Genomic DNA, 26,512 nt, shown 5'->3' with positions numbered 1-26,512 from the left:
TGAAATCTCTTGTCAATTTTTCTTTTCTGTCCACATCCAGGGAGGTTAGCCACATTGCCATGGGCTTTAAACTTCTTGATGACACTGCGCACGGTAGACACAGGAACATTCAGGTCTTTGGAGATGGACTTGTAGCCTTGAGATTGCTCATGCTTCTTCACAATTTGGTTTCTCAAGTCCTCAGACAGTTCTTTGGTCTTCTTTCTTGTCTCCATGCTCAATGTGGTGCACACAAGGACACAGGACAGAGGTTGAGTCAACTTTAATCCATGTCAACTGGCTGCAAGTGTGATTTAGTTATTGCCAACACCTGTTAGGTGCCACAGGTAAGTTACAGGTGCTGTTAATTAGACAAATTAGAGAAGCATCACATGATTTTTCCAACAGTGCTAATACTTTTGTCCATCCCTTTTTTACGTTGGGTGTGGAATTATAGCCAATTTGGCTTTAGGACAATTCTTTTTGTGTTTTTTTCATTTAAGACAAATTAAATGAAGACAATAATACCAAAGAATTTGTGTTTGCAATCATTTTCAGGAAGAAACTGAGTATTATCTGACAGAATTGCAGGGGTGTGAATACTTTTGGCCATGATTGTACATGCCCAGGCCTTATTTTGGTTTCTGGATCCTTTTTTGGGATAACAGAAATGGAAATAAAATGTTCCAGTGCAGGATCCATTCATATCCCTTTAGATACGGTGGTGAACAGCAACAATGGCGGCTAAGTGTTTAGACAAAGAGAGAGAGTCCCTTTGTCACTGTTTTGATTATGGGAACCCAGTGGGATATTTAATGGCCTAGAGGGTGCCCCCCAATTCGAATCTTCTTTATTAGGCCACCAGATACCTATGTATACTCCTGCCCAAACATATAGATATTCAGACCGACCTCTGGTGGCAGCATATATCTCTTAAAGGGGTTGTCCAGGTATACAGATAATGAAACCATTGTAAAGCCTCTTAAAAATAAAGAGAAGGCTATGGAAAAGGGTTACAAGGAGCAGGCATGTTAGATGCTCTGCACTCGGTTTTTCTATGGAGAGACTGTCTAGCAGCCTTAAGAAGACACTCTGCGAGTGCAGTCGTCAGGCCAGAGATCTGAAGCCAACTAGATGCAGTGGGCTGTCACTAGTGAGGGTGGGAGTTAGGAATGTGCGGGGTGCAAAGAATCATGGGTAGTGATGAGAGAACGATAAGGTATTATCTGAGAATTTTTGGAGGTGGTGGTGGCATGGGGGGTGGGATTAGAACAGTTAATAATTTAAGAAAGAATAGAGGTACAGAGAGGAACATCAAGTGCATGTATACTAATGCCAGAAGCCTCGCCAACAAAATGGACAAATTAGAATTAATGTTGTTGGAGCATAATTATGACATGGTGGGGATATCTGAAACATGGCTGGATGAGAGCCATGACTGGGCTGTTAACTTGCAGGGCTATAGCCTTTTCAGAAATTACCGTACAGATAAGCGAGGGGGTGGGGTGTGTCTGTATGTAAAATCGTCCTTAAAACCCATCCGGCGTGATAATATAGGTGAATTTAATGAAAATGTAGAGTCCCTGTGGGTGGAGATAAGGGGAGGGGCAAAAAATAATAAATTACTGATAGGGGTTTGTTATAAATCTCCCAAAATAATGGAAGCAATGGAGAATATCCTCGTAAAGCAAATAGATGAAGCTGCGACTCAAGGAGAAGTCATTATTATGGGGGACTTCAACTACCCTGAAATAGATTGGGGAACAGAAACCTGCAGTTCCAGCAAAGGTAATCGGTTTTTGACAACTATGAGAGACAATTACCTTTCACAACTGGTTCAGGACCCAACAAGAAGGGGGGCACTGCTAGACCTAATATTACCAACAGGCCAGACCGCATATCAAATATAAGGGTTGGGGGTCACTTGGGGACTAGTGATCACAAAATAATAAGTTTTCATGTATCCTTTAATAAGATGTGTAGTAGAGGGGTGACAAGGACACTAAACTTCAGGAGGGCAAATTTCCAACGGATGAGAGATGATCTTGATGCAATTAACTGGGACGATATCCTGAGACATAAAAATACACAAAGAAAATGGGAGACGTTTATTAGCATCCTGGATAGGACCTGTGCACAGTATATACTGTATGGGAATAAACATACTAGAAATAGGAGGAAACCAATATGGCTAAATAGAGCTGTAAGGGGTGCAATAAGTGACAAAAAGAAAGCATTTAGAGAATTAAAGGAAGTAGGTAGTGATGAGGCAATAAATAAATACAGAAAATTAAATAAATTCTGTAAAAAGCAAATCAAGGCAGCAAAAATTGAAACAGAGAGACTCATTGCCAGAGAGAGTAAAAATAATCCCAAAATATTCTTTAACTACATAAATAGTAAGAAACTAAAAAATGAAAGTGTTGGCCCCCTTAAAAATAGTCTGGGGGAAATGGTGGATGAGGATGAGGAAAAAGCCAATATGCTAAATGACTTTTTTTCATCAGTATTTACACAAGAAAATCCCATGACAGACAATATGATCAGTGATAACAAAAATTCCCCATTAAGTGTCACCTGCTTAACCCAGCAGGAAGTACGGCGGCGTCTAAAAATCACTAAAATTGACAAATCTCCGGGCCCGGATGGGATACACCCCCGAGTACTGCAGGAACTAAGTACAGTCATTGATAGACCGTTATTTTTAATCTTTAAAGAGTCCATAATAACAGGGTCTGTACCACAGGACTGGCGTATAGCAAATGTGGTGCCAATATTCAAAAAGGGGACAAAAACTGAACTCGGAAATTATAGACCAGTAAGCTTAACCTCTACTGTGGGTAAAATCCTGGAGGGCTTTCTAAGGGATGCTATACTGGAGTATCTGAAGAGGAATAACCTCATGACCCAGTATCAGCACGGGTTTACTAGGGACCGTTCATGTCAGACTAATTTGATCAGCTTCTATGAAGAGGTAAGTCCTGGACTGGACCAAGGGAACCCAGTAGATGTAGTGTATATGGACTTTTCAAAAGCTTTTGATGCGGTGCCACACAAAAGGTTGATACATAAAATGAGAATAATGGGGATAGGGGAAAATATGTGTAAGTGGGTTGAGAGCTGGCTCAGGGATAGGAAACAAAGGGTGGTTATTAATGGAGCACACTCGGACTGGGTCGCGGTTAGCAGTGGGGTACCACAGGGGTCTGTATTGGGCCCTCTTCTTTTTAACATATTTATTAATGACCTTGTAGAGGGCATTCAGAGTAGAATTTCAATATTTGCAGATGACACTAAACTCTGCAGGGTAATCAATACAGGAGAGGACAATTTTATATTACAGGATGATTTATGTAAACTAGAAGCTTGGGCTGATAAATGGCAAATGAGCTTTAATGGGGATAAATGTAAGGTCATGCACTTGGGTAGAAGTAATAAGATGTATAACTATGTGCTTAATTCTAAAACTCTGGGCAAAACCGTCAATGAAAAAGACCTGGGTGTATGGGTGGATGACAAACTCATATTCAGTGGCCAGTGTCAGGCAGCTGCTACAAAGGCAAATAAAATAATGGGATGTATTAAAAGAGGCATAGATGCTCATGAGGAGAACATAATTTTACCTCTATACAAGTCACTAGTTCGACCACACTTAGAATACTGTGCACAGTTCTGGTCTCCGGTGTATAAGACATAGCTGAACTAGAGCGGGTGCAGAGAAGAGCGACCAAGGTTATTAGAGGACTGGGGGGTCTGCAATACCAAGATAGATTATTACACTTGGGGTTATTTAGTTTGGAGCCAAAGGAAAAAAGGTGATGCGCACTCCTGGGTCCGGTAAAAACTTTTCCTTTATTGGGACATCAATGCAAAGACAGACGGGCGGGAGAAAACGTGCAAGGAGAAAAGGACTACAGCTGTTTCGCGCTAACCGCGCTTCAACAGGTCCCAATGGCGAGCGGAAATGGGGAGGTAGGATATATAGTTAATCACAAACTTTGTAACCTCCCCCTTTTTTTTAAAAGAATCTATATATATATATATATATATATATACATATATATATATACTTTTTCCGTTCGTCATTTGGTGATACATCTCCCCTGTTTAATAATGACATAACAATACATATAGAAAAACAGGATAAAATTACATAAATACTACATTAAAATAGTGTGATATGTGAAAAGTTGTTTTGAGCTTAAGGACACGAGCGATAATTATTTGGTATATGAGAGATCTGTTTGATTATTTGACTGCGGGGACAACCTATAAGAATACCGACATATCTATGCGTTCATTCAGGCCCACTGGACCTGTAGCGCTGGTGCGCATTATCCACCGAGCTTCACATCTTAAGAGGAGCTGATTTAAATTACCCCCCTGTTTTGGAGAATACACCCTTGTTATGCCGGCAAAACGGAGCGTCTGAACATTGCCGGCATGAAATTGCCTCACATGATCTATCAATTGGGGAACACCTTTTCCTGTCCGGACTGAGTTGAAATGTTCCCTTATTCGAACATATAGGGGACGGATGGTTTTTCCAATGTAATACAAGCCGCACGGGCAATAGATGACATATACCACATAAGTGGTTTTTCAGGAGATGAAATCTCTAATTGTATGGTTAATTGGCCCTATCTGAACAGTATTACCTGTTATATGATGTGGACACAAATTGCATTGTCCACATTTAAAATTCCCCTTCGGGATGTCTCTGTTGAGCCAATTTGTGCGGTCAGTGGTAATGCGATTCCGCACCAACATGTCTCCTATATTTTTGCTGCGTCGGCTAGCAAACAAAGGTCCCTTTTGGAATCTCTCGGTTAGTTCTGCGTCTTTTCCTAATATGTGCCGGTTTTTTCTAATTATGGACCTGATTGATGTATGTGTCCATTGAGCCATATTTGAAACTAAATACAAACTGTTTCTCATCACTCGTTTTTTTATTATTATTATTGGTATTTTTGAAAGAAAGATTTTCTTTTTCTGCCTTGGCTAAGGCTACATTGAGTAGGGAATGTGGGTACCCTCGATTTTCAAAGCGCTTATATAACTCATGAGATTGTTTTGCAAAACCCCTTGGGTTACTATTAATTCTTTTAACTCTTAAGAATTGGCTAAATGGAAGAGCCTGTTTTGTATAAAAGGGGTGAGCGCTTTGAAAATGGAGAAGCGCATTGGAAGAGGTAGGTTTTCGGAAGACTTCATTGTCTATTGTGCCCTCATTTATGATAATTTTGACATCAAGAAATTCCAGATTTAAACCTCCAAATTGGGAAGTAAATTTCATATTCATAGTGTTATTCTCTGATAAGAAATTGACAAAGTTCGTAAAATCGTCTGCTGTGCCATCCCAGACAACCAAGACATCATCCACGTATCTTATGAACAGTTTTATATATTTCAAGAAAGGATTGGTATCAGAGTAAACATATTTATCCTCAAAAAATGCCAGAAATAGGTTTGCCAGGGTACATGCGACTGACGTACCCATGGCAGTACCTTCGCGTTGTATATACCATTGCTCATCAAACTTAAAGGCATTATGTTTGAGGACAAATGTTAAACTGTCACAGATGAAATCAATGGTGTGAGCGTCCGTTGGTGTTTTTTGTAAAATTTCTCTTATGACCCCCACCCCTAGATCCTGTGGTATTCTTGTATATAGGCTTTCTACGTCTATTGACGCCAAGCTGAAAGTTTCTTGCCAGGTGAAGTCTTTTATTACCCGTAAGAGATGATTAGTGTATTTAATATATGAGGGTATATCTTGAAGGAGTGGGCGTAATAGCCAGTCCAAATATCTAGAAAGGGGCTCTGTGATGGAGCCTACCCCCGACACAATTGGTCGTCCCGGGGGTTTATTTATAGATTTGTGGACCTTAGGTACATGGTACCAGTGGGGCTTGTTAGGTGAGTCTGGTATTAATTTCTCAGCCTGTTTTTTTGATATTACTCCCCTCTCAACGTATTCTCTTAACAGGGATCTTAAATCACTCTGATACTTTAATGTGGGATCATTTTTTATCTTTTCATAAGTTGTGATGTCTGTCAATTGTCTGTGGGCCTCCGAAAGGTAATAATTTTTTGACAACAACACGATATTACCCCCTTTGTCTGATGCCCGTACCACTGTATCATGCCAACTCTGTATTTCTTTTAGGGCTTTATTCTCCGCTGTTGTCAAATTAGGTGGCATAATTTGGTAGAGCAGCGCTTCCATGTCTCTATTTACCTGCGCTTCGAAGATATCTACAGGGTTACCGGGGGAGACTGGGGGCATAAACGAAGATTTAACTCCACCCATGAAAGGTTCTACTGGGGTGCTACGTGTATGCGTTAATTCTACCATGGGATCCGTTAAGTTAAATAACAACAGGGCATCCTCCCGTATTCCATCCGTTTGGTTGTCTGGTGCCATAAAGCCCAAGGGGCCCACCTGGCACGGAACTTCTCCGGGCGGAGTTGCTCCATTATTTTTATTTATATTTACAGTTTTAAACATTTTAAACAGATGTATTTTCCTCACTGCTTTGTATAAATCGATTTTAAATTCTACCTGATCAAAGGGCTCTGGAAGACAAAAATTTAGACCTTTTGAAAGTACAGAAAAATGAGACATATTCAGATTATGATCAGTCAAATTTATCACCGTATGAGGTGACACTGTCTCTATATTGGTGGTCTCCAAGAGACTTGTTTCCTTTTCCCTTTTCTTGGCAATCTTGCCGCGGTATCGCCGTCCTCCTCGCCGCGTTCTGTGTCTAAAGGGAATGACCGTACAGGGTGTGCCCCTTCGGGATCTATTGTTGGGGCACAATCTTCATTGGCACTTGAGTCTGAGTCTGTAGTTAAATAATCCCTTTTATTGTTTTTTTTTATTTTTGTTATAGGGCTTGTATCTGTAAGTCTTTCTTGCAGCTGTTCTATTTCCCTGTCCTAGACTTCGTTTATTCCAATTAAATATATTCCCTGACTCAAAGTCAACTTTGTCTCGAATGAATTTGTCTCTCTTCCTTTGTTTTATTTCTGTTTGAAGGTTTACCAATCTGGTATCAAGTTTCTTTTCCAATGTTTTCCACTGCACTTCTGATAATCTTGATTTTAGTTCTTCTTTAGTTTTGCTTAGGTCCAACGGAAAAAGTATATATATATGTATATATATATATATATATATATATATATATACACTCACCGGCCACTTTATTAGGTACACCATGCTAGTAACGGGTTGGACCCCCTTTTGCCTTCAGAACTGCCTCAATTCTTCGTGGCATAGATTCAACAAGGTGCTGGAAGCATTCCTCAGAGATTTTGATCCATATTGACATGATGGCATCACACAGTTGCCGCAGATTTGTCGGCTGCACATCCCAAAGATGCTCCATACAAGGCAGGATGGATCCATGCTTTCATGTTGTTTACGCCAAATTCTGACCCTACCATCCGAATGTCGCAGCAGAAATCGAGACTCATCAGACCAAGCAACGTTTTTCCAATCTTCTACTGTCCAATTTCGATGAGCTTGTACAAATTGTAGCCTCAGTTTCCTGTTCTTAGCTGAAAGGAGTGGTACCCGGTGTGGTCTTCTGCTGCTGTAGCCCATCTGCCTCAAAGTTCGACGCACTGTGCGTTCAGAGATGCTCTTAGGCCTACCTTGGTTGTAACGGGTGGCGATTTGAGTCACTGTTGCCTTTCTATCAGCTCGAACCAGTCTGCCCATTCTCCTCTGACCTCTGGCATCAACAAGGCATTTCCGCCCACAGAACTGCCGCTCACTGGATTTTTTTTCTTTTTCGGACCATTCTCTGTAAACCCTAGAGATGGTTGTGGGTGAAAATCCCAGTAGATCAGCAGTTTCTGAAATACTCAGACCAGCCCTTCTGGCACCAACAACCATGCCACGTTCAAAGGCACTCAAATCACCTTACTTCCCCATACTGATGCTCGTTTGAACTGCAGGAGATTGTCTTGACCATGTCTACATGCCTAAATGCACTGAGTTGCCGCCATGTGATTGGCTGATTAGAAATTAAGTGTTAACAAGAAGTTGGACAGGCGTACCTAATAAAGTGGCCGGTGAGTGTATATATATATATATATACTAGCTGTACTACCCGGCTTCGCCCGGGTTAATGACTGCTGTTAGCAAAATAGAATGTGTTAACAAAAATTTATTCTGCACACAAAAACCACAAAACAAATAGATAGAAATGTAATTATTAAAAGGCAAAAACTAAGCAAATAGAAGCATTTCACAACATATATTAGCTTTGTTATACTGAGAATGTCTTTGTTGCCTATATTAACCAATCAGAGCTCAGGTTAATTAACTGTAGCAAAATAGAAGCTGAGCTGTGATTGGTTGCTATTGGCAGCCTGATAAATCCCCAGCCAACAGGAAGCCCTCCCCCCTGGCAGTATATATTAGCTCACACATACACATAATAGACAGGTCATGTGACTGACAGCTGCCGTATTTCCTATATGGTACATTTGTTGCTCTTGTAGTTTGCTTATTAATCAGATTTTTATTTTTGAAGGACAATACCAGACTTGTGTGTGTTTTAGGGCGAGTTTTATGTGTCAAGTTGTGTGTGTTGAGTTGCGTGTGGCGACATGCATGTAGCGACTTTTGTGAGATGAGTTTTGTGTGGCGACATGCGTGTAGCAACATTTTGTGTGTTGAGTTGCATGTGACAGGTTAGTGTAGCAAGTTGTGTGCAGCAAGATTTGTGCATGGCGAGTTTTGCGCGTGGCGAGTTTTATGTGTGGTGCATTTTGAGTATGTGCAAGTTTTGTGTGAGGCAACTTTTGCATGTGGTGCAACTTTTGTACATGTGGCAATTTTTCTGTGTGTGCAAGTTTTGCATGAGGTGAGTTTTCCATGAGGTGAGTTTTGCACGTGTGGCGAGTTTTGCGTGAGCCTAGTTTTGCATATGGCGAGTTTTGCATGTAGCGAGTTTTGAGTGGTGACTTTTGTGTTTCGACTTTTATGTGGCGAGGTTGGTGTGTGTGTGTGGTGAAATGTGTGCTGAGGGTGGTATATGTGTTCAAGCACGTGGTAGTGTGTGGCGCATTTTGTGTTTGTGTTCATATCCCCGTGTGTGGTGAGTATCCCATGTCGGGGCCCCACCTTAGCAACTGTACGGTATATACTCTTTGTCGCCATCGCTCTCATTCTTTAAGTCCTCATTGTTCACATCTGGCAGCTGTCAATTTTCCTCCAACACTTTTCCCTTCACTTTTTCCCCATTATGTAGATAGGAGCAAAATTGTTTGGTGAATTGGAACGCGCGGGGTTAAAATTTCACCTCACAACATAGCCTATGACGCTCTCGGGGTCCAGACGTGTGACTGTGCAAAATTTTGTGGCTGTAGCTGCGACGGTACAGATGCCAATCCCGGACATACACACATACATACATACACACATTCAGCTTTATATATTAGATATACCTGTATGTAATCTCCTGTATATAGTATATACCTGTGTGTCATCTCACCTATATATAGTATATATCTGTGTGTCATCTCCTGTATATAGTATATACCTGTATGTCATCTCCTCCTATACATAGCATATACCTGTGTCATCTCCTCCTGTATATACTATATACCTGTAGGTAATCTGCTCCTGTATATAGTATATACCTGTGTGTCATCTCCTCCTGTATATAGTATATACCTGTATGTCATCTCCTCCTGTATGTAGTATGTACCTGTATGTCATCTCCTCCTCTATATAGTATATACCTGTGTGTCATCTCTCCTGTATATAGTATATATCTGTGTGTCATCTCCTCCTGTATATAGTATATACCTGTGTGTCATCTCCCCTGTAAATAGTATATACCTGTGTGTCATCTCCTGTATATAGTATATAGCTGTATGCCATCTCCTCCTGTATTAGCCCTCGTTCACACGTTATTTGGTCAGTATTTTTACCTCAGTATTTGTAAGCTAAAATGGCAGCCTGATAAATCCCCAGCCAACAGTAAGCCCACCCCCTGGCAGTATATATTAGCTCACACATACACATAATAGACTGGTCATGTGACTGACAGCTGCCGGATTCCTATATGGTACATTTGTTGCTCTTGTAGTTTGTCTGCTTATTAATCAGATTTTTATTTTTGAAGGATACCAGACTTGTGTGTGTTTTAGGGCGAGTTTCGTGTGTCAAGTTGTGTGTGTTGAGTTGCGTGTGGCGACATGCATGTAGGGACTTTTGTGAGATGAGTTTTGTGTGGCGACATGCGTGTAGCAACTTTTTGTGTGTCGAGTTGCATGTGACAGGTTAGTGTAGCAAGTTGTGTGCAGCAAGTTTTGCGCATGGCGAGTTTTGCGCGTGGCGAGTTTTATGTGTGGTGCCTTTTGAGTATGTGCAAGTTTTGTGTGAGGCAACTTTTGCATGTGTTGCAACTTTTGTGCATGTGGCAATTTTTCTGCGTGTGGCAATTTTTCTGCGTGTGCAAGTTTTGCGTGTGGCGAGTTTTGCACGTGTGGCGAGTTTTGCATGTGGAGAGTTTTGCGCGTGGCGAGTTTTGAGCGGCGACTTTTGTGTTTCTACTTTTATGTGGCGAGGTTGGTGTATGTGTGGTGAAATGTGCACTGAGGGTGGTATATGTGTTCGAGCACGTGGTAGTGTGTGGCGCATTTTGTGTGTGTGTTCATATCCCCGTGGTGGTGTGATTATCCCATGTTGGGGCCCCACCTTAGCAACTGTACAGTATATACTCTTTGGTGCCATCGCTGTCATTCTTTAATTCCCCCTTGTTCACATCTGGCAGCTGTTAATTTGCCTCCAACACTTTTCCTTTCATTTTTTCCCCATTATGTAGATAGGGGCAAAATTGTTTGGTGACTTGGAAAGCGCGGGGTTAAAATTTCACCTCACAATATAGCTTTGACGCTCTCAGGGTCCAGACGTGTGACTGTGCAAAATTTTGTGCCTGTAGCTGCGACGCCTCCAACACTTTTCCTTTCACTTTTTCCCCATTATGTAGATAGGGGCAAAATTGTTTGGTGAATTGGAAAGCGCGGGGTTAAAATTTCACCTCACAACATAGCCTATGACGCTCTCGGGGTCCAGACGTGTGACTGTGCAAAATTTTGTGGCTGTAGCTGCTACGGTTCAGATGCCAATCCCGGACATACATACATACATACACACACACACACATTCAGCTTTATATATTAGATATATATATATATATATATATATATATATATATATATAGATTCTTTTAAAAAAAAGGGGGAGGTTACAAAGTTTGTGATTAACTATATATCCTACCTCCCCATTTCCGCTCGCCATTGGGACCTGTTGAAGCGCGGTTAGCGCGAAACAGCTGTAGTCCTTTTCTCCTTGCACGTTTTCTCCCGCCCGTCTGTCTTTGCATTGATGTCCCAATAAAGGAAAAGTTTTTACCGGACCCAGGAGTGGGCATCACCTTTTTTCCTTTGGCTTGACACTACATGTACTTTTTGGACGCAGCACCCTAAAGACGCCGGTTATATGAGACAACGGAGTCACTGCAACATGGATAAGTTCCACACACGAGGGGTAAGCGCACTACTGCTGTGCTGATTATTTTTCTTCCTCATTTGCCGATTATCATAGACTTTTTTTCACATATCTAGCACGCAGTTTACCTTCCCCGCTGACGGTGATCTAATTAGGTGCTGAGGCACCAGCTGATTTCTCCAAGCATGGAGTCAGAGACTCAGCCTTTGTCTCATGGATTATTAGCAGGTCGGGAGAACGTGGATGGTTATTTTACAGACTGTGATGATGTGTGTTCATTGAGCACAAAAACTTTAGAACACAAGCTTTTCAACACAGCTGAGAGAGAGGTAAACCTGTTCTAGACGAACAACTCTCTTAAATCATACAAAGACTGTGGCAGAGTTCCACGTGGTTTGAGAGTCGTTAAAGATATGTCACAATTCCAGGACAACCCACAGTTCACCAAGGACTGGGAAACTATCCTATTGAAATGCTCGCAGGATCTTTAGTTAGTCCTACAACAAAATATGATTAATTATGAAACAACGAAATTGGACCTAAGCAAAACTAAAGAAGAACTAAAATCAAGATTATCAGAAGTGCAGTGGAAAACATTGGAAAAGAAACTTGATACCAGATTGGTAAACCTTCAAACAGAAATAAAACAAAGGAAGAGAGACAAATTCATTCGAGACAAAGTTGACTTTGAGTCAGGGAATATATTTAATTGGAATAAACGAAGTCTAGGACAGGGAAATAGAACAGCTGCAAGAAAGACTTACAGATACAAGCCCTATAACAAAAATAAAAAAAAACAATAAAAGGGATTATTTAACTACAGACTCAGACTCAAGTGCCAATGAAGATTGTGCCCCAACAATAGATCCCGAAGGGGCACACCCTGTACGGTCATTCCCTTTAGACACAGAACGCGGCGAGGAGGACGGCGATACCACGGCAAGATTGCCAAGAAAAGGGAAAAGGAAACAAGTCTCTTGGAGACCACAAATATAGAGACAGTGTCACCTCATACGGTGACAAATTTGACTGATCATAATCTGAATATGTCTCATTTTTCTGTACTTTCAAAAGGTCTAAATTGTTGTCTTCCAGAGCCCTTTGATCCGGTAGAATTTAAAATCGATTTATACAAAGCAGTGAGGAAAATACATCTGTTTAAAATGTTTAAAACTGTAAATATAAATAAAAATAATGGAGCAACTCCGCCCGGAGAAGTTCCGTGCCAGGTGGGCCCCTTGGGCTTTATGGCACCAGACAACCAAACGGATGGAATACGGGAGGATGCCCTGTTGTTATTTAACTTAACGGATCCCATGGTAGAATTAACGCATACACGTAGCACCCCAGTAGAACCTTTCATGGGTGGAGTTAAATCTTCGTTTATGCCCCCAGTCTCCCCCGGTAACCCTGTAGATATCTTCGAAGCGCAGGTAAATAAAGACATGGAAGCGCTGCTCTACCAAATTATGCCACCTAATTTGACAACAGCGGAGAATAAAGCCCTAAAAGAAATACAGAGTTGGCATGATACAGTGGTACGGGCATCAGACAAAGGGGGTAATATCGTGTTGTTGTCAAAAAATTATTACCTTTTGGAGGCCCACAGACAATTGACAGACATCACAACTTATGAAAAGATAAAAAATGATCCCACATTAAAGTATCAGAGTGATTTAATATCCCTGTTAAGAGAATACGTTGAGAGGGGAGTAATATCAAAAAAAGAGGCTGAGAAATTAATACCAGACTCACCTAACAAGCCCCACTGGTACCATGTACCTAAGGTCCACAAATCTATAAATAAACCCCCGGGACGACCAATTGTGTCGGGGGTAGGCTCCATCACAGAGCCCCTTTCTAGATATTTGGACTGGCTATTACGCCCACTCCTTCAAGATATACCCTCATATATTAAATACACTAATCATCTCTTACGGGTAATAAAAGACTTCACCTGGCAAGAAACTTTCAGCTTGGCGTCAATAGACGTAGAAAGCCTATATACAAGAATACCACAGGATCTAGGGGTGGGGGTCATAAGAGAAATTTTACAAAAAACACCAACGGACGCTCACACCATTGATTTCATCTGTGACAGTTTAACATTTGTCCTCAAACATAATGCCTTTAAGTTTGATGAGCAATGGTATATACAACGCGAAGGTACTGCCATGGGTACGTCAGTCGCATGTACCCTGGCAAACCTATTTCTGGCATTTTTTGAGGATAAATATGTTTACTCTGATACCAATCCTTTCTTGAAATATATAAAACTGTTCATAAGATACGTGGATGATGTCTTGGTTGTCTGGGATGGCACAGCAGACGATTTTACGAACTTTGTCAATTTCTTATCAGAGAATAACACTATGAATATGAAATTTACTTCCCAATTTGGAGGTTTAAATCTGGAATTTCTTGATGTCAAAATTATCATAAATGAGGGCACAATAGACACTGAGGTCTTCCGAAAACCTACCTCTTCCAATGCGCTTCTCCATTTTCAAAGCGCACACCCCTTTTATACAAAACAGGCTCTTCCATTTAGCCAATTCTTAAGAGTTAAAAGAATTAATAGTAACCCAAGGGGTTTTGCAAAACAATCTCATGAGTTATATAAGCGCTTTGAAAATCGAGGGTACCCACGTTCCCTACTCAATGTAGCCTTAGCCAAGGCAGAAAAAGAAAATCTTTCTTTCAAAAATACCAATAGTAATAATAAAAAAGCGAGTGATGAGAAACAGTTTGTATTTAGTTTCAAATATGGCTCAATGGACACATACATCAATCAGGTCCATAATTAGAAAAAACTGGCACATATTAGGAAAAGACGCAGAACTAACCGAGAGATTCCAAAAGGGACCTTTGTTTGCTAGCCGACGCAGCAAAAATATAGGAGACATGTTGGTGCGGAATCGCATTACCACTGACCGCACAAATTGGCTCAACAGAGACATCCCGAAGGGGAATTTTAAATGTGGACAATGCAATTTGTGTCCACATCATATAACAGGTAATACTGTTCAGATAGGGCCAATTAACCATACAATTAGAGATTTCATCTCCTGTAAAACCACTTATGTGGTATATGTCATCTATTGCCCGTGCGGCTTGTATTACATTGGAAAAACCATCCGTCCCCTATATGTTCGAATAAGGGAACATTTCAACTCAGTCCGGACAGGAAAAGGTGTCCCCCAATTGATAGATCATGTGAGGCAATTTCTTGCCGGCAATGTTCAGACGCTCCGTTTTGCCGGCATAACAAGGGTGTATTCTCCAAAACAGGGGGGTAATTTAAATCAGCTCCTCTTAAGATGTGAAGCTCGGTGGATAATGCGCACCAGCGCTACAGGTCCAATGGGCCTGAATGAACGCATAGATATGTCGGTATTCTTATAGGTTGTCCCCGCAGTCAAATAATCAAACAAATCTCTCATATACCAAATAATTATCGCTCGTGTCCTTAAGCTCAAAACAACTTTGCACATATCACACTATTTTAATGTAGTATTTATGTAATTTTATCCTGTTTTGCTATATGTATTGTTATGTCATTATTAAACAGGGGAGATGTATCACCAAATGACGAACGGAAAAAGTATATATATATGTATATATATATATATATATATATATATAGATTCTTTTAAAAAAAAGGGGGAGGTTACAAAGTTTGTGATTAACTATATATCCTACCTCCCCATTTCCGCTCGCCATTGGGACCTGTTGAAGCGCGGTTAGCGCGAAACAGCTGTAGTCCTTTTCTCCTTGCACGTTTTCTCCTGCCCGTCTGTCTTTGCATTGATGTCCCAATAAAGGAAAAGTTTTTACCGGACCCAGGAGTGCGCATCCCCTTTTTTCCTTTGGCTTGACACTACATGTACTTTTTGGACGCAGCACCCTAAAGAGGCCGGTTATATGAGACAACGGAGTCACTGCAACATGGATAAGTTCCACACACGAGGGGTAAGTGCACTACTGCGGTGCTGATTATTTTTCTTCCTCATTTGCCGATTATTTAGTTTGGAAAAATGAAGACTAAGGGGTGATCTTATTTTAATGTATAAATATATGAGGGGACAGTACAAAGACCTTTCTGATGATCTTTTTAATCATAGACCGGTGACAGGGACAAGGGGGCATCCGCTACGTCTGGAGGAAAAAAGGTTTAAGCATAATAACAGACGCGGATTCTTTACTGTAAGAGCAGTGAGACTATGGAACTCTCTGCCGCATGATGTTGTAATGAGTGATTCACTGCTAAAATTTAAGAGGGGACTGGATGCCTTTCTTGAAAAGTATAATGTTACAGGGTATATACACTAGATTCCTTGATAGGGCGTTGATCCAGGGAACTAGTCTGATTGCCGTATGTGGAGTCGGGAAGGAATTTTTTTCCCCAATGTGGAGCTTACTCTTTGCCACATGGTTTTTTTTTGCCTTCCTCTGGATCAACATGTTAGAGCATGTTAGGTTAGGTTATGGGTTGAACTAGATGTACTTAAAGTCTTCCTTCAACCTTAATAACTATGTAACTATGTAACTATGTAATGCTCATGTGCTAACCGAGTGACTTTGGTGTGCTCGGATAATATGTTCGAGTCCCCGCGGATGCATGTCTCATGACTGTTCGACAGCCGCAATACATGCAGGGATGTCAGTTTGTTAGGTAATCCCGTGCATGTGTTGCGGCTGTCAAGATGCCTGATCCTTCTTTCCTCTGATTTCTGGGGGAAAGTCAGGACCAGAGATGAACGATGGCGAACTGTAAAGTTCGGGGTTCGTACTTGGCAATTAGTGTCCGGTGTTGAACTCCCAAACACGGGCTTCTCCGGGAAGTCCATTTACGTGTTTGGAGTTCGGAAGAGAGAGAGAAAGAAAACCCACATTCGAGTTCCCATTGACTTCCATGGAGTTTGGGTACAAATTTGGATAAAGTTCTGGTACCCGAACTGTGCTTTGGACTAAAATTTGTTTGAACCTAACGAACCCTAGCATCCATGGGTCCACTCATCCCTAGTCAGGACCTATACACATGAAATGGTCAGACGATTCTGTAGGTCAAGCTGACATTCATCTATTATGTAGGTCAGAACGCTATAATTTAGGGAATGTGCACACGTTAAGTATTTGGTGCACAAATTTCTGAACAATTTCTGCATCTCTTGACAGGAAAAACGCAGCGTATAATATGTCCGTTTTTTATATGCTATTTTGTATTAGATTTTTCTGCAGGGTAAATCAGCTGTACCATATTCACTTTTTAAATTATGCACTCTAATTGTTACTACTATAAGGGTATGTTTCCATGGTCAGGAAATGCTGCGGATTGGGCGCTGCGTACAGCCGACAGCCACAGCGTCCAATCCGCAGCGTCCATCTCCACTATGTGTTCAAAGACACAGGTGGCAGACCCGCGTATAGGCACATGAAGCACATCTTTCTAGACCGCAGCATGTCTATTTATGTTGCGGAGACGCTCAGTCTCCGCAAAATAAATTACACAGTCTATGTATAGGAGGGGGCAGGAATAAGCACAGCTCAATGTAGGCCCCCCATGACTGTGCTTGGCCATGGGCATCTTTTAAAAGTTGGGGAAGGAGGTTGTGATTGGGTAAAAGGATGAGCGTAGGGAGGGACTTTAGGGGCGGGAGGCGTTGGTAAAAGGGAAAAATGCGGGAAAAACATCACTTGCTAACTGGAAGCCAGCGTGAAGAGACCCACCCCCCACCTTATAATTTTGTTTTGTTTTTTCTTTAAGCGGTAATTTGTTATTTTGGTATTGCCAGAGGATGGGGCATATGAATGGATGGCAGTGGACGGGTATGGGAAGGATGATGATTGCTTTGTCACAGTGGCATATAGGCGGGGGGTGGGGTTCTTGGAGTTGATGCTGATTCAGCGGGGAAGGAATTTTAAGTAAAATTCCGGACAGTTACAATGGTGTTTGTTGATCTGGCATTTTTGGTTACGGGCTCTGGATGGGGTTTTTACCCTGGGAGCTGGTTGGTGGTTAATTTTTCCCGGAACGGGATTTATGGTGCCCTCGAGCTGGTGGTGCACGGATGAGGGTAAATTGAGGTGTTTAAGTTCTTTTTGGTTTTGCCAAAATATTTTAAGCCAGATTTTTTTCCCGGGGGGGGGGGGGGGGGGGGGGGGCTCCAAGAACCCTCCCCTCTATTTTTTGCATAAATTCATATTAATGCTTAAAGTAAATGTTTTGTTATTGTTTGTTAATAAACTGGCCGCTGTGGCCAAAATTATCCAAAAGAATTATTGTGTCTCGTTTTTATTTAAAGAATGGTGTTTTTGTTATGTACGGGTTAGTGGGCGGTGGGAGTTACAGGTAATAAGTAGCCATATTGGCCATACACGGTCAAGGATGCGGTGATTCCACATGTGTACTTTTTATGAGGAGCCATGTTGGCGTTGATATTTACTTTTTAAAGGGGTTTTCCCACAAACAAAAGTTCATTTTAAAAATTGTCAGTATTATCTTTTGCTTCCTCCCCTGCCCAGGAGATGTGGTATGCTCCGCACACGGTAAGACACAGTAACGCACACGGTCAGACACAGTAAATTTTTAAAATTAACTTTCGTTCGTCGGAAAACCCCTTTAATGTTACCGGCTTCCTCTGCCTGTAGACACGTCGCGCATCTGCCGCCGGGATCAGCCGAATGATTCACTGCGCCTGCGCGTAATTCGTGCAGGTGCAGTAAATCAGACCACCGCCATCTTTGTGCAGACAGATAGCGGTGGTCACATTAAAACTGTGCATGCGCTCCTCCTGTACAAAGATGGCGGCAGTCAGTGAATCATTCAGCTGATCCCGGTGGCGTGTTCGCGACGGTGTCCCGCTGGTGGTACCGCTCAAGAGGCTGTGTGAATGTGAGAGTGTGTGTGAGAGTGAGAGTGTGAATGTGAGTGTAAGGGCTCCTTCTCACTTGCGAGAAATACGTCCGAGTCTCGCAGGTTAAAACCCTGCTCTGGCACCGGCACTCCAGAGCGGAGCGTGCAGCTTCATGTATTGCTGTCCCCATATACTTTTTATACAAGTGGTCTTATCTTTTTACCTAAATATACGGATGTTTCCTTGGATACTTACCTAGAGAACTGAAAAAATTCCAATATGAATTTTTGAACTACTGTATTGCTGAGGACTTTGATAGATTGTATGAGCACTTTCTAATATTTAGGTACCACTGGACCCTTTTTCTGTATTTCCTATCCTTTTTGTTTTTAACAGTTTGTGCATCTATGTAATACATACTGTATATTATACTTGTTATTTGATGAGTACGGAGACCTTGCTATTGTTTTTTTCTGCTATTTTTTTTACTCCTAATGTTATTTTTGACCATATAGGTTTTTCATTATATAGTAAACCTTGCCTGGCAATATGATTCTCCAGGTCAGTACGATGATGCAGATACCAATCATGTATAGTTATTTTGTAAATAAAAAATGTGCTTTTGTCGCCTTTTTCCAACACTTGTAACGTTTTAAATTTTCAGTATCTGGGGCTGGGTGATGGTTCTTTTTTGCGCCCTGAGCTGACGTTTTTACTTATACCATTATGGGGTAGGTACAATGTTTTGGTTGCATCTTATTGCATTTTATTGCATCCACCAAAAAAATAATTCTGGTGTTTTGATTATTTTTCTAAATTATGCCGTTTACCGTTCGGATTAATTTATTTTATATCTTGAGAAATCAGACTTTTACAAAAGCAGAGATACCAAATATGTGTATTTTTTAAATTGTTTTATTTTTAATTGGGCAACAGAGGCTGACTTGAACTCTTGCATTTTTTTTTTTACTTTTTCATGTTTTTAAAAACATTTTTTTTCTACTTTTTACTGTATTTAACAGTTCCTTTAGGGAACTTGAAGCTGTGATCGTCTGATAACTTGTACTATTCATACAATAGCAGGGCACCAGCACTCCTTGTAGAGCAAAGGTCACAATCTCCTATGAACGCCAGCTATAGGCTGGCTTTCAAAGGAGAATCGTCATGACAAGCACAGAGGTCTTCAGCAGACCCCGACTGTTATAACCACCCACCAGCATCCCGCGATCATGCCTCTGCATAAGGCCGGGTTCACAATTGCGTACGGGGCTTTGCGGACGGCTGCGTACTTCCTCCGTGAAGCTCCACAGGCTTCCGCACTTCTGCCGTTTAGGTCCGCCTACTTCTGCATGCGTCCTGTGTACCTATCTTTAACATTGGGTATGCAGGACATGCTGATTTATATGGATGCGTCAATTTGAGGTGTGTGACGACCACACGGAAACACAAAGTTTGGTACTTCCGTGCAGTCGCCGCACAGCTCAAATTGGCGCATGCGGATGCATCCGCATACAACGCATATCCCTGCGTACCCAATGTTAAAGATAGGTACGCAGGACGCATGCAGAGTAGGCGGAGCGTAGGTGGGTTTTCAGGGAGGAAGAAGGGAGGAAGTACGCTGCCATCCGCAGCCCTCCCGTACGCAAATATGAACCTAGCCTAAGTTTAATGCCGCTATCAAATAGCCATGGCTGGAACTCCAATCCACCGGCGGCTGTCAGTGGCAGATGATGACTAAATAATGCATTCATCATCGGCTGGGAAAGATCCGAGCTCGGCATGTGAGCCCAAATCAAAGTCAGAGACATGTCATATGTCGTTAAAGAGTTAACACTGTCTAATTGTAAAACTACCTTTATTGGCATAAGACCCAATCAGCTCTTAGCTTTAATTTCTTAAACTGCTGAGAAAAAATGAAAGCTGAACTGTGAGTGGTTGCTACAGGCAACAAAGACAGTGTTAGGCTAAGTGCACGCTTACAAATGGGAACATTTCCTGACATATACTTCAACATTTGCAATGGCCTAAACTCACCAGATGAAGGTCAAAAGTGTGTTCTCTTGGCCTCTGTCTGGCCGGTATGGGTCTCCATAACATTTGTATAGGAAAGAGCAGCAGACCGGAATTTCAGACGCAAAAAGCCCAATAAACATCTTTTCTAGTCGGCACTCAAAATCCGTGGTGCTCGTGTCTAGGGTTGGCGCCCCATTGCAAATAACATAAGAAGATCGGCACTCACTTGATTTTTATTCCATGTTCTTCAAAAAACAAACATGTTACACGTTTTGGCTTGAACACAAGACTTTTTCAGTGACAAAAGTTAGACAGAAATGTACCCCAGGATTAATTGGAGTAACATTTTCGGTAGTAGCGCACGTGAGTTGAACGATGCACCTATTTCACACCTCAATGAATTTGGCGCATCTTTCTCCAGCACACTGTTCATCAAGGATGACATACAAAACGCCAGTCTGAATTGGCCCTATATGTCTTCTTACCATGGGTGCCTATGGTGGAGATGCCTAGGCCATTGTCGGACACATATCTCATATGCATGTGTGCCCCACCATGGCCATAATCGCAGTGCTTCCCTAGCCAGTGTTGATACATGATTCTGATGGATTCATACTGAAATTACCTTTCTGTGTTCTCAATATCTGTGGAAACCTGCCAACAGTACTGGACATCCATTGGTGATGAAGACGTATCTTCTAGGATGGGAACTTCCGAGCTTTCATCTGTCTTGTAGTCTATGATCTTTGGACCCACACACTGCTCTTTTCCTTTAAGAGAGCAACACACCGGAAACTCATTTATCCCACGTTTATATGGCCTAAAAACCCATCAATAGAAAACTATTTTTAATTTAAACATATTTATAAATGTTACCTATGTCCATTCTTACCATGGTTATGTATACTGCTCTGTATAAGGTGGCAGCATGCTCTTGTACCTCCGATTTCATAGGCATACAGTTTTTTCCCAACAGATTCTATACATCAGACATGAGGCCTTCATCTAACTGAAGTTATATCATTGAATAATGAATATAGCAAACCTTTCTATTTCTCTTGCTGTCAGTGATTGGAAACATCCCTTGTTTTAAAGCTAAGTGTTAGCTACAATAATACCATGTCCACCCATAAGGAAAAAGACTTGTGGGGGATACCACTGCTTTAATAAAAAAAAAATCTGTATTTAATTGCAAATCCGTTAAAAACATGGTGCAAACAGTGACTGTAAAGAGCATGGCCTCCCTGCCCACGTGATTCCAACACTCCGGTTCTTCCTCATGGCTTAATCAACATAACCTCCCTCATAGGAGCTCAGCTCAGTTACTGGCTGCAGCGTTGTTAATGTGACAATATGTTACACACCTATCCCGGGTATCCTGGGCTCTGCTCCCTTCACCTTAGTCCGCTGCCCTCTGTTGTGCTCCATGTCAGGTTTTGCAGGTTGGCCAGTGGGATTCAGTGACATTATCTCCCTAATGCTATTTTAAGCCCATTAAGACATACATGTGTTTCATTATTAAACTCCAGAGTTTGGTGTGCTCCACCCTCTGCTTTTACTCCCATTCATTTCTGCTGGATTCCACTACATTTGTCCTACTACTTCTGTGATTGCTGTCTCTTCCCAGTCCACACGGGTCCACTTGTCCTTAAGAAAGCTGCATCAACGTTCGGGATTCGTGTGCCCAACCGGACCAGATGTTTGGTGGATCCAACTCACCAGGTGCGCCTTACACAATAACAAACATTAAGAGCAGAGATAGACACTAAGCACTGGAGTAAAGCACAGTTTTGTTTTGTTTTTTTAAATCAACTATAGCCTGGAAAATCTCTCTAATCTCTAACTCTATGAATACCAATTTTTCATGGATGAAACAAATTGCATAAATTTCCTCCCTCACGATTTTCATCCTAAAGTTGTAGCCTTGAATTTACTCATTGAATGGTTGAGTTCACCTAATAGATTGCTTTTTACAACTATTAGTGCAAAACTCACCTAGATATTTAAAGGACAATAAGGAAGTTCTTAAAGGGGGTTGTCCAGGACGTTAAAATTGAAGGCCTATCCTTAAGAGAGGTTACCAATGATTGATCGGTGGGGGTGCAACATGAGGTTGTTAGAATCTATTTAGTTTGTTACTATCCGCCATTTTCTTGTGGAGTTCTGGCTGCTGGTCTTTTTCCCCTGGTGTTGGGTTTGTCTTGGGTCAAGTATTTGTTTCACTCTTTATTAACCAAGCACCTGCCTCCCAGTCCTTGCTGGACAACAGTGTTAATCTGCTTGAGCTCTATCTTGGTGCTTTGCTTAGTGTTCTCTGTGTCTTATTTGTGCAGTACTGGTACCTTTGGTTCTGCTAGCCTTAGTTTCTATTTTCTATTGGTTTCTACAGCCTTCTCTGTGTTTTCCACTAGGAGGTGACCCGTTTTTGTACCCAGTCCTTAGTTCTTTTAGGGTACCCCTTCCCCTTATCTATAGGTCTTCGCTTGAGATTAACCTAGGATCGTCGGTGGGTCTATTCGCAAGGAATGGGTCACCCACTCCATCGTAGGATTTCAGCCTAGTCATAGTGCAAATGGGTGACGTGATGTCGTGGGCTTTATTCCTGTATCCTCGATGATATCGCATTAATCGCGCTGGCTCATCACTTCAAGAAATAAAGTAATTACGCTAAAAGGATACAGTAACTTATTTTTATAGGTATTGAGTATTTAGCCATAATTTTTTCTTGCTTGACAACACGACAACCTACAAGTGGAGGCGGCCCCGATGGGATCGAAATTCTCCTCCTCCCTTGCAGGTTTGGTAATGGCATTGTGGAAGGAGATCTGTATTTTTACTCCAACTAATCCATTTTCTCATTGTATTAAGTGGTACGGGCACCAAAAATCGATGATCTATTTTTGATCTGTGATCGCGATGAAGCGTCAGTACAGTCATTTCTGGATTACATTATGGAACAATTGAAAATTCACCACTGAGATACACAAAATATTTTTTAGATATTTTGCTAATTGGGGACAAGGACTCTGTTCAGCTAAAAATATAATTTTACTGGCTACTAGTACCCTAGTACACCCAAAGGGTGAATGTGTAGGAATGAGAAGAGCAGGTATCAGAGTTGAGAATGTGAAGCAAGTGTCTAAAATGAACGATAAATGAATGCAAAGAGGGGGCTTAGACCGTGAGAACAGGTTTAGGGAAAAACGCAGAGAGATTTTTCGGTTGCCATTGGGCATGAGCATATTATTTAGGCCAGGGTCACACTTGCGATTGCAATGTGAGAAACTCGTGCATCAGTACCCGGCACTGCCGCCGGCATAGAAACAAAGGTCGCCACACGCTCCGGTCCCGAGGGCCGGCGGCAGTGTCGGGTATTGATGCGAGAGACTAGCGCGAGTTTCTCGTATAGCACTCGCAAGTGTGACCCCAGACTTATAAAGATAAAAACCAAATATGTTTTTTCAAGTCCATACAGCAATAATTTAAAAGAAGTGATATATAAGATTTTTAATAATTTATCAATATTGATGATATCACAAATATAATAGTAAAAAAAGGGGTATCGTGTCCCTAGAAGTCGCACAACAGGTGACATTTTATCCCCAAACTTAAAAAGTAGAACTGTTGTTAAAACCGGGCTTCAAGCAAGGGACTTTTTTAAATGCATCGGATGACATTGTAATGTGTGATTTGACCTGTAAAATGCACCATTTTTATACTAGCGACCAGATTAAAAAACTGCGATAGTCATCATGTCATCTATCAGGGGTGTCAAGGCATTTTGTTAATCCGCATGAAGACAGTTTAATGGGTTTCTTTTTAGTGCTATTGAGTAAGGGTTAAAGCCCGGTTGGGGAGATTTAGGCAAACCATAGCTTAAAAGGGAAACCTTCTAAATTCTGAAATTAAACAGAAGAATACCAGATGGTTTTAAAGGGGTTGTCCGGCCTTAGGCTACAAGTTTGCAGTCCCTCTATGTAATTGCAGACTTATGAATCCTCTGACTGTGCGCACTGAGGATCCTCCAGTGTTGGCGCCAGGCGCAGGATTCTCCAGTGCTGGCGCCAGGCACGTGACCTCAAGTATGTTATTTACATTCATACGGTCATGTGCCGGCTAGACATGTTCATCCTCACTCAATGCAAGTGTATTGCACATCTAGTCAGAATGTGGCTGGAAGTACAGTACAGTCCAAAAGTTTGGACACACCTTCTCATTTAAAGGTTTTTCTGTATTTTCATGACTATGAAAATTCTACATTCACACTGAAGGCATCAAAACTATGAATTTACACATGTGGAATTATATACTTAAAAAAAAGTGTGAAACAACTAAAATATGTCTTATATTCTAGGTTCTTCAAAGTAGCCACCTTTTGCTTTGATGACTGCTTTGCACACTCTTGGCATTCTCTTGATGAGCTTCAAGAGGTAGTCACCGGAAATAGTTTTCACTTCACAGGTGTGCCCTGTCAGGTTTAATAAGTGGGATTTCTTGCCTTATAAATGGTGTTGGGACCATCAGTTGTGTTGTGCAGAAGTCTGGTGGATACACAGCTGATAGTCCTACTGAATAGACTGTTAGAATTTGTATTATGGCAAGAAAAAAGCAGCTAAGTAAAGAAAAACGAGTGGCCATCATTACTTTAAAGGGAACCTGTCACCCCGTTTTTTCCGTATGAGATAAAAATACCGTTAAATAGGGCCTGAGCTGTGCGTTACAATAGTGTATTTTGTGTACCCTGATTCCCCACCTATGCTGCCGAAATACGTTACCAAAGTCGCCGTTTTCACCTGTCAATCAGGCTGGTCTGGTCAAATGGGCGTGGTGACATCGCTGTTTCTTCCCCCAGATCTTGCTTATTTTTCCGTTGGTGGCGTAGTGGTTTGCGCATGCCCAACGCCCGAATCCACTGCACAGGTGAGGAAAAAGAGCGCGATCTGCGCTATTCCCCTGGTGATCGGTGGGGGCGGCCATCTTCCTGAGGCCGCGCGTGCGCAGATGGAGATCGCAACCTCCATTATTATTTTTCAACAGGACACCTCCAGGCTGTGTAAGGGCTATTTGACCAAGAAGGAGTGTGATGGGGTGCTACGCCAGATGACCTGGTCTCCACAGTCACCAGACCTGAACCCAATCGAGATGGTTTGGGGTGAGCTGGACCGCAGAGTGAAGGCAAAAGGGCCAACAAGCGCTAAGCATCTCTGGGAACTCCTTCAAGATTGTTGGAAGAACATTCCCGGTGACTACCTCTTGAAGCTCATCAAGAGAATGCCAAGAGTGTGCAAAGCAGTCATCAAAGCAAAAGGTGGCTACTTTGAAGAACCTAGAATATAAGACATAATTTCAGTTGTTTCACACTTTTTTGTTTAGTATATAATTCCACATGTGTAAATTCATAGTTTTGATGCCTTCATAGTTTTGATGTACAATTTTCATAGTCATGAAAATACAGAAAAATCTTTAAATGAGAAGGTGTGTCAAAACTTTTGGTCTGTACTATATGCAAATCACATATTTGTGGTCACATGACCCTCGTCCTGGCATTGGAGAATCCTCACAGTGCACAAGATGTGAGTATTCACAAGTCTGCAATCACATAAAGTAGCTTCAGAAGTGTAGCCTAAGGCTGGAAAACTCCTTTTAAGAGGTTGTCCCCTTTCAGAAAATACCTGTCCCCAGGAGATGGTTGTATGTGATATTTGCTAGAACTCTAATGGCACATCGATAATGCAGCAGCGGCTATTGAGTGAGATCAGCGCCTCTGCCATCTAGACAGACACAGCTGCTGAGCTCAATGATTGGCTACCACACTATCAACGTGATGTCAGAGGGCTGCAGCCAATATCAGATACCGGGAGCAGCGAAAGAGACTCAGTGGTGGACCCAAGGAGGGTGAGTAAAGTGCAGATTGTTTTTGTTTGCTGAAAGGTGAAAACTCCTTTTCACACAAACACTATAGTACATACACACGTGGTCAAAATTGTTGGTACCCCTCGTTTAATGACAGAAAAACCCACAGTGGTCACAGAAATAACTTGAATCTGACAAAAGTAATAATAAATAAAAAATCTATGAAAATGAACAAATGAGAGTCAGACATTGCTTTTCAACCATGCTGCCACAG

At 41.7% G+C, this 26,512-nt stretch overlaps 1 protein-coding gene across 2 annotated transcripts in view; it reads right to left on the bottom strand.

The window, feature by feature from the left end:
• The window catches only part of RGS7BP (regulator of G protein signaling 7 binding protein), a 209,770-nt gene that overhangs the window by 15,785 nt on the left and 167,473 nt on the right, over positions 1-26,512 (bottom strand). For both annotated transcript variants that reach the window (XM_077286122.1, XM_077286131.1), the window contains exon 4: positions 21,011-21,155. In XM_077286122.1, the coding sequence (XP_077142237.1) occupies positions 21,011-21,155 (145 nt within the window). The remainder of the gene's footprint in view (positions 1-21,010; positions 21,156-26,512) is intronic.

The sequence above is a fragment of the Ranitomeya variabilis genome, chromosome 1 (genome assembly GCF_051348905.1).
Source record: "Ranitomeya variabilis isolate aRanVar5 chromosome 1, aRanVar5.hap1, whole genome shotgun sequence".
Taxonomy (NCBI): domain Eukaryota; kingdom Metazoa; phylum Chordata; class Amphibia; order Anura; family Dendrobatidae; genus Ranitomeya; species Ranitomeya variabilis.
The sequence above is the reverse complement of the archived record's forward strand: the minus strand, read 5'-3'. Positions and strand labels throughout refer to the sequence as shown.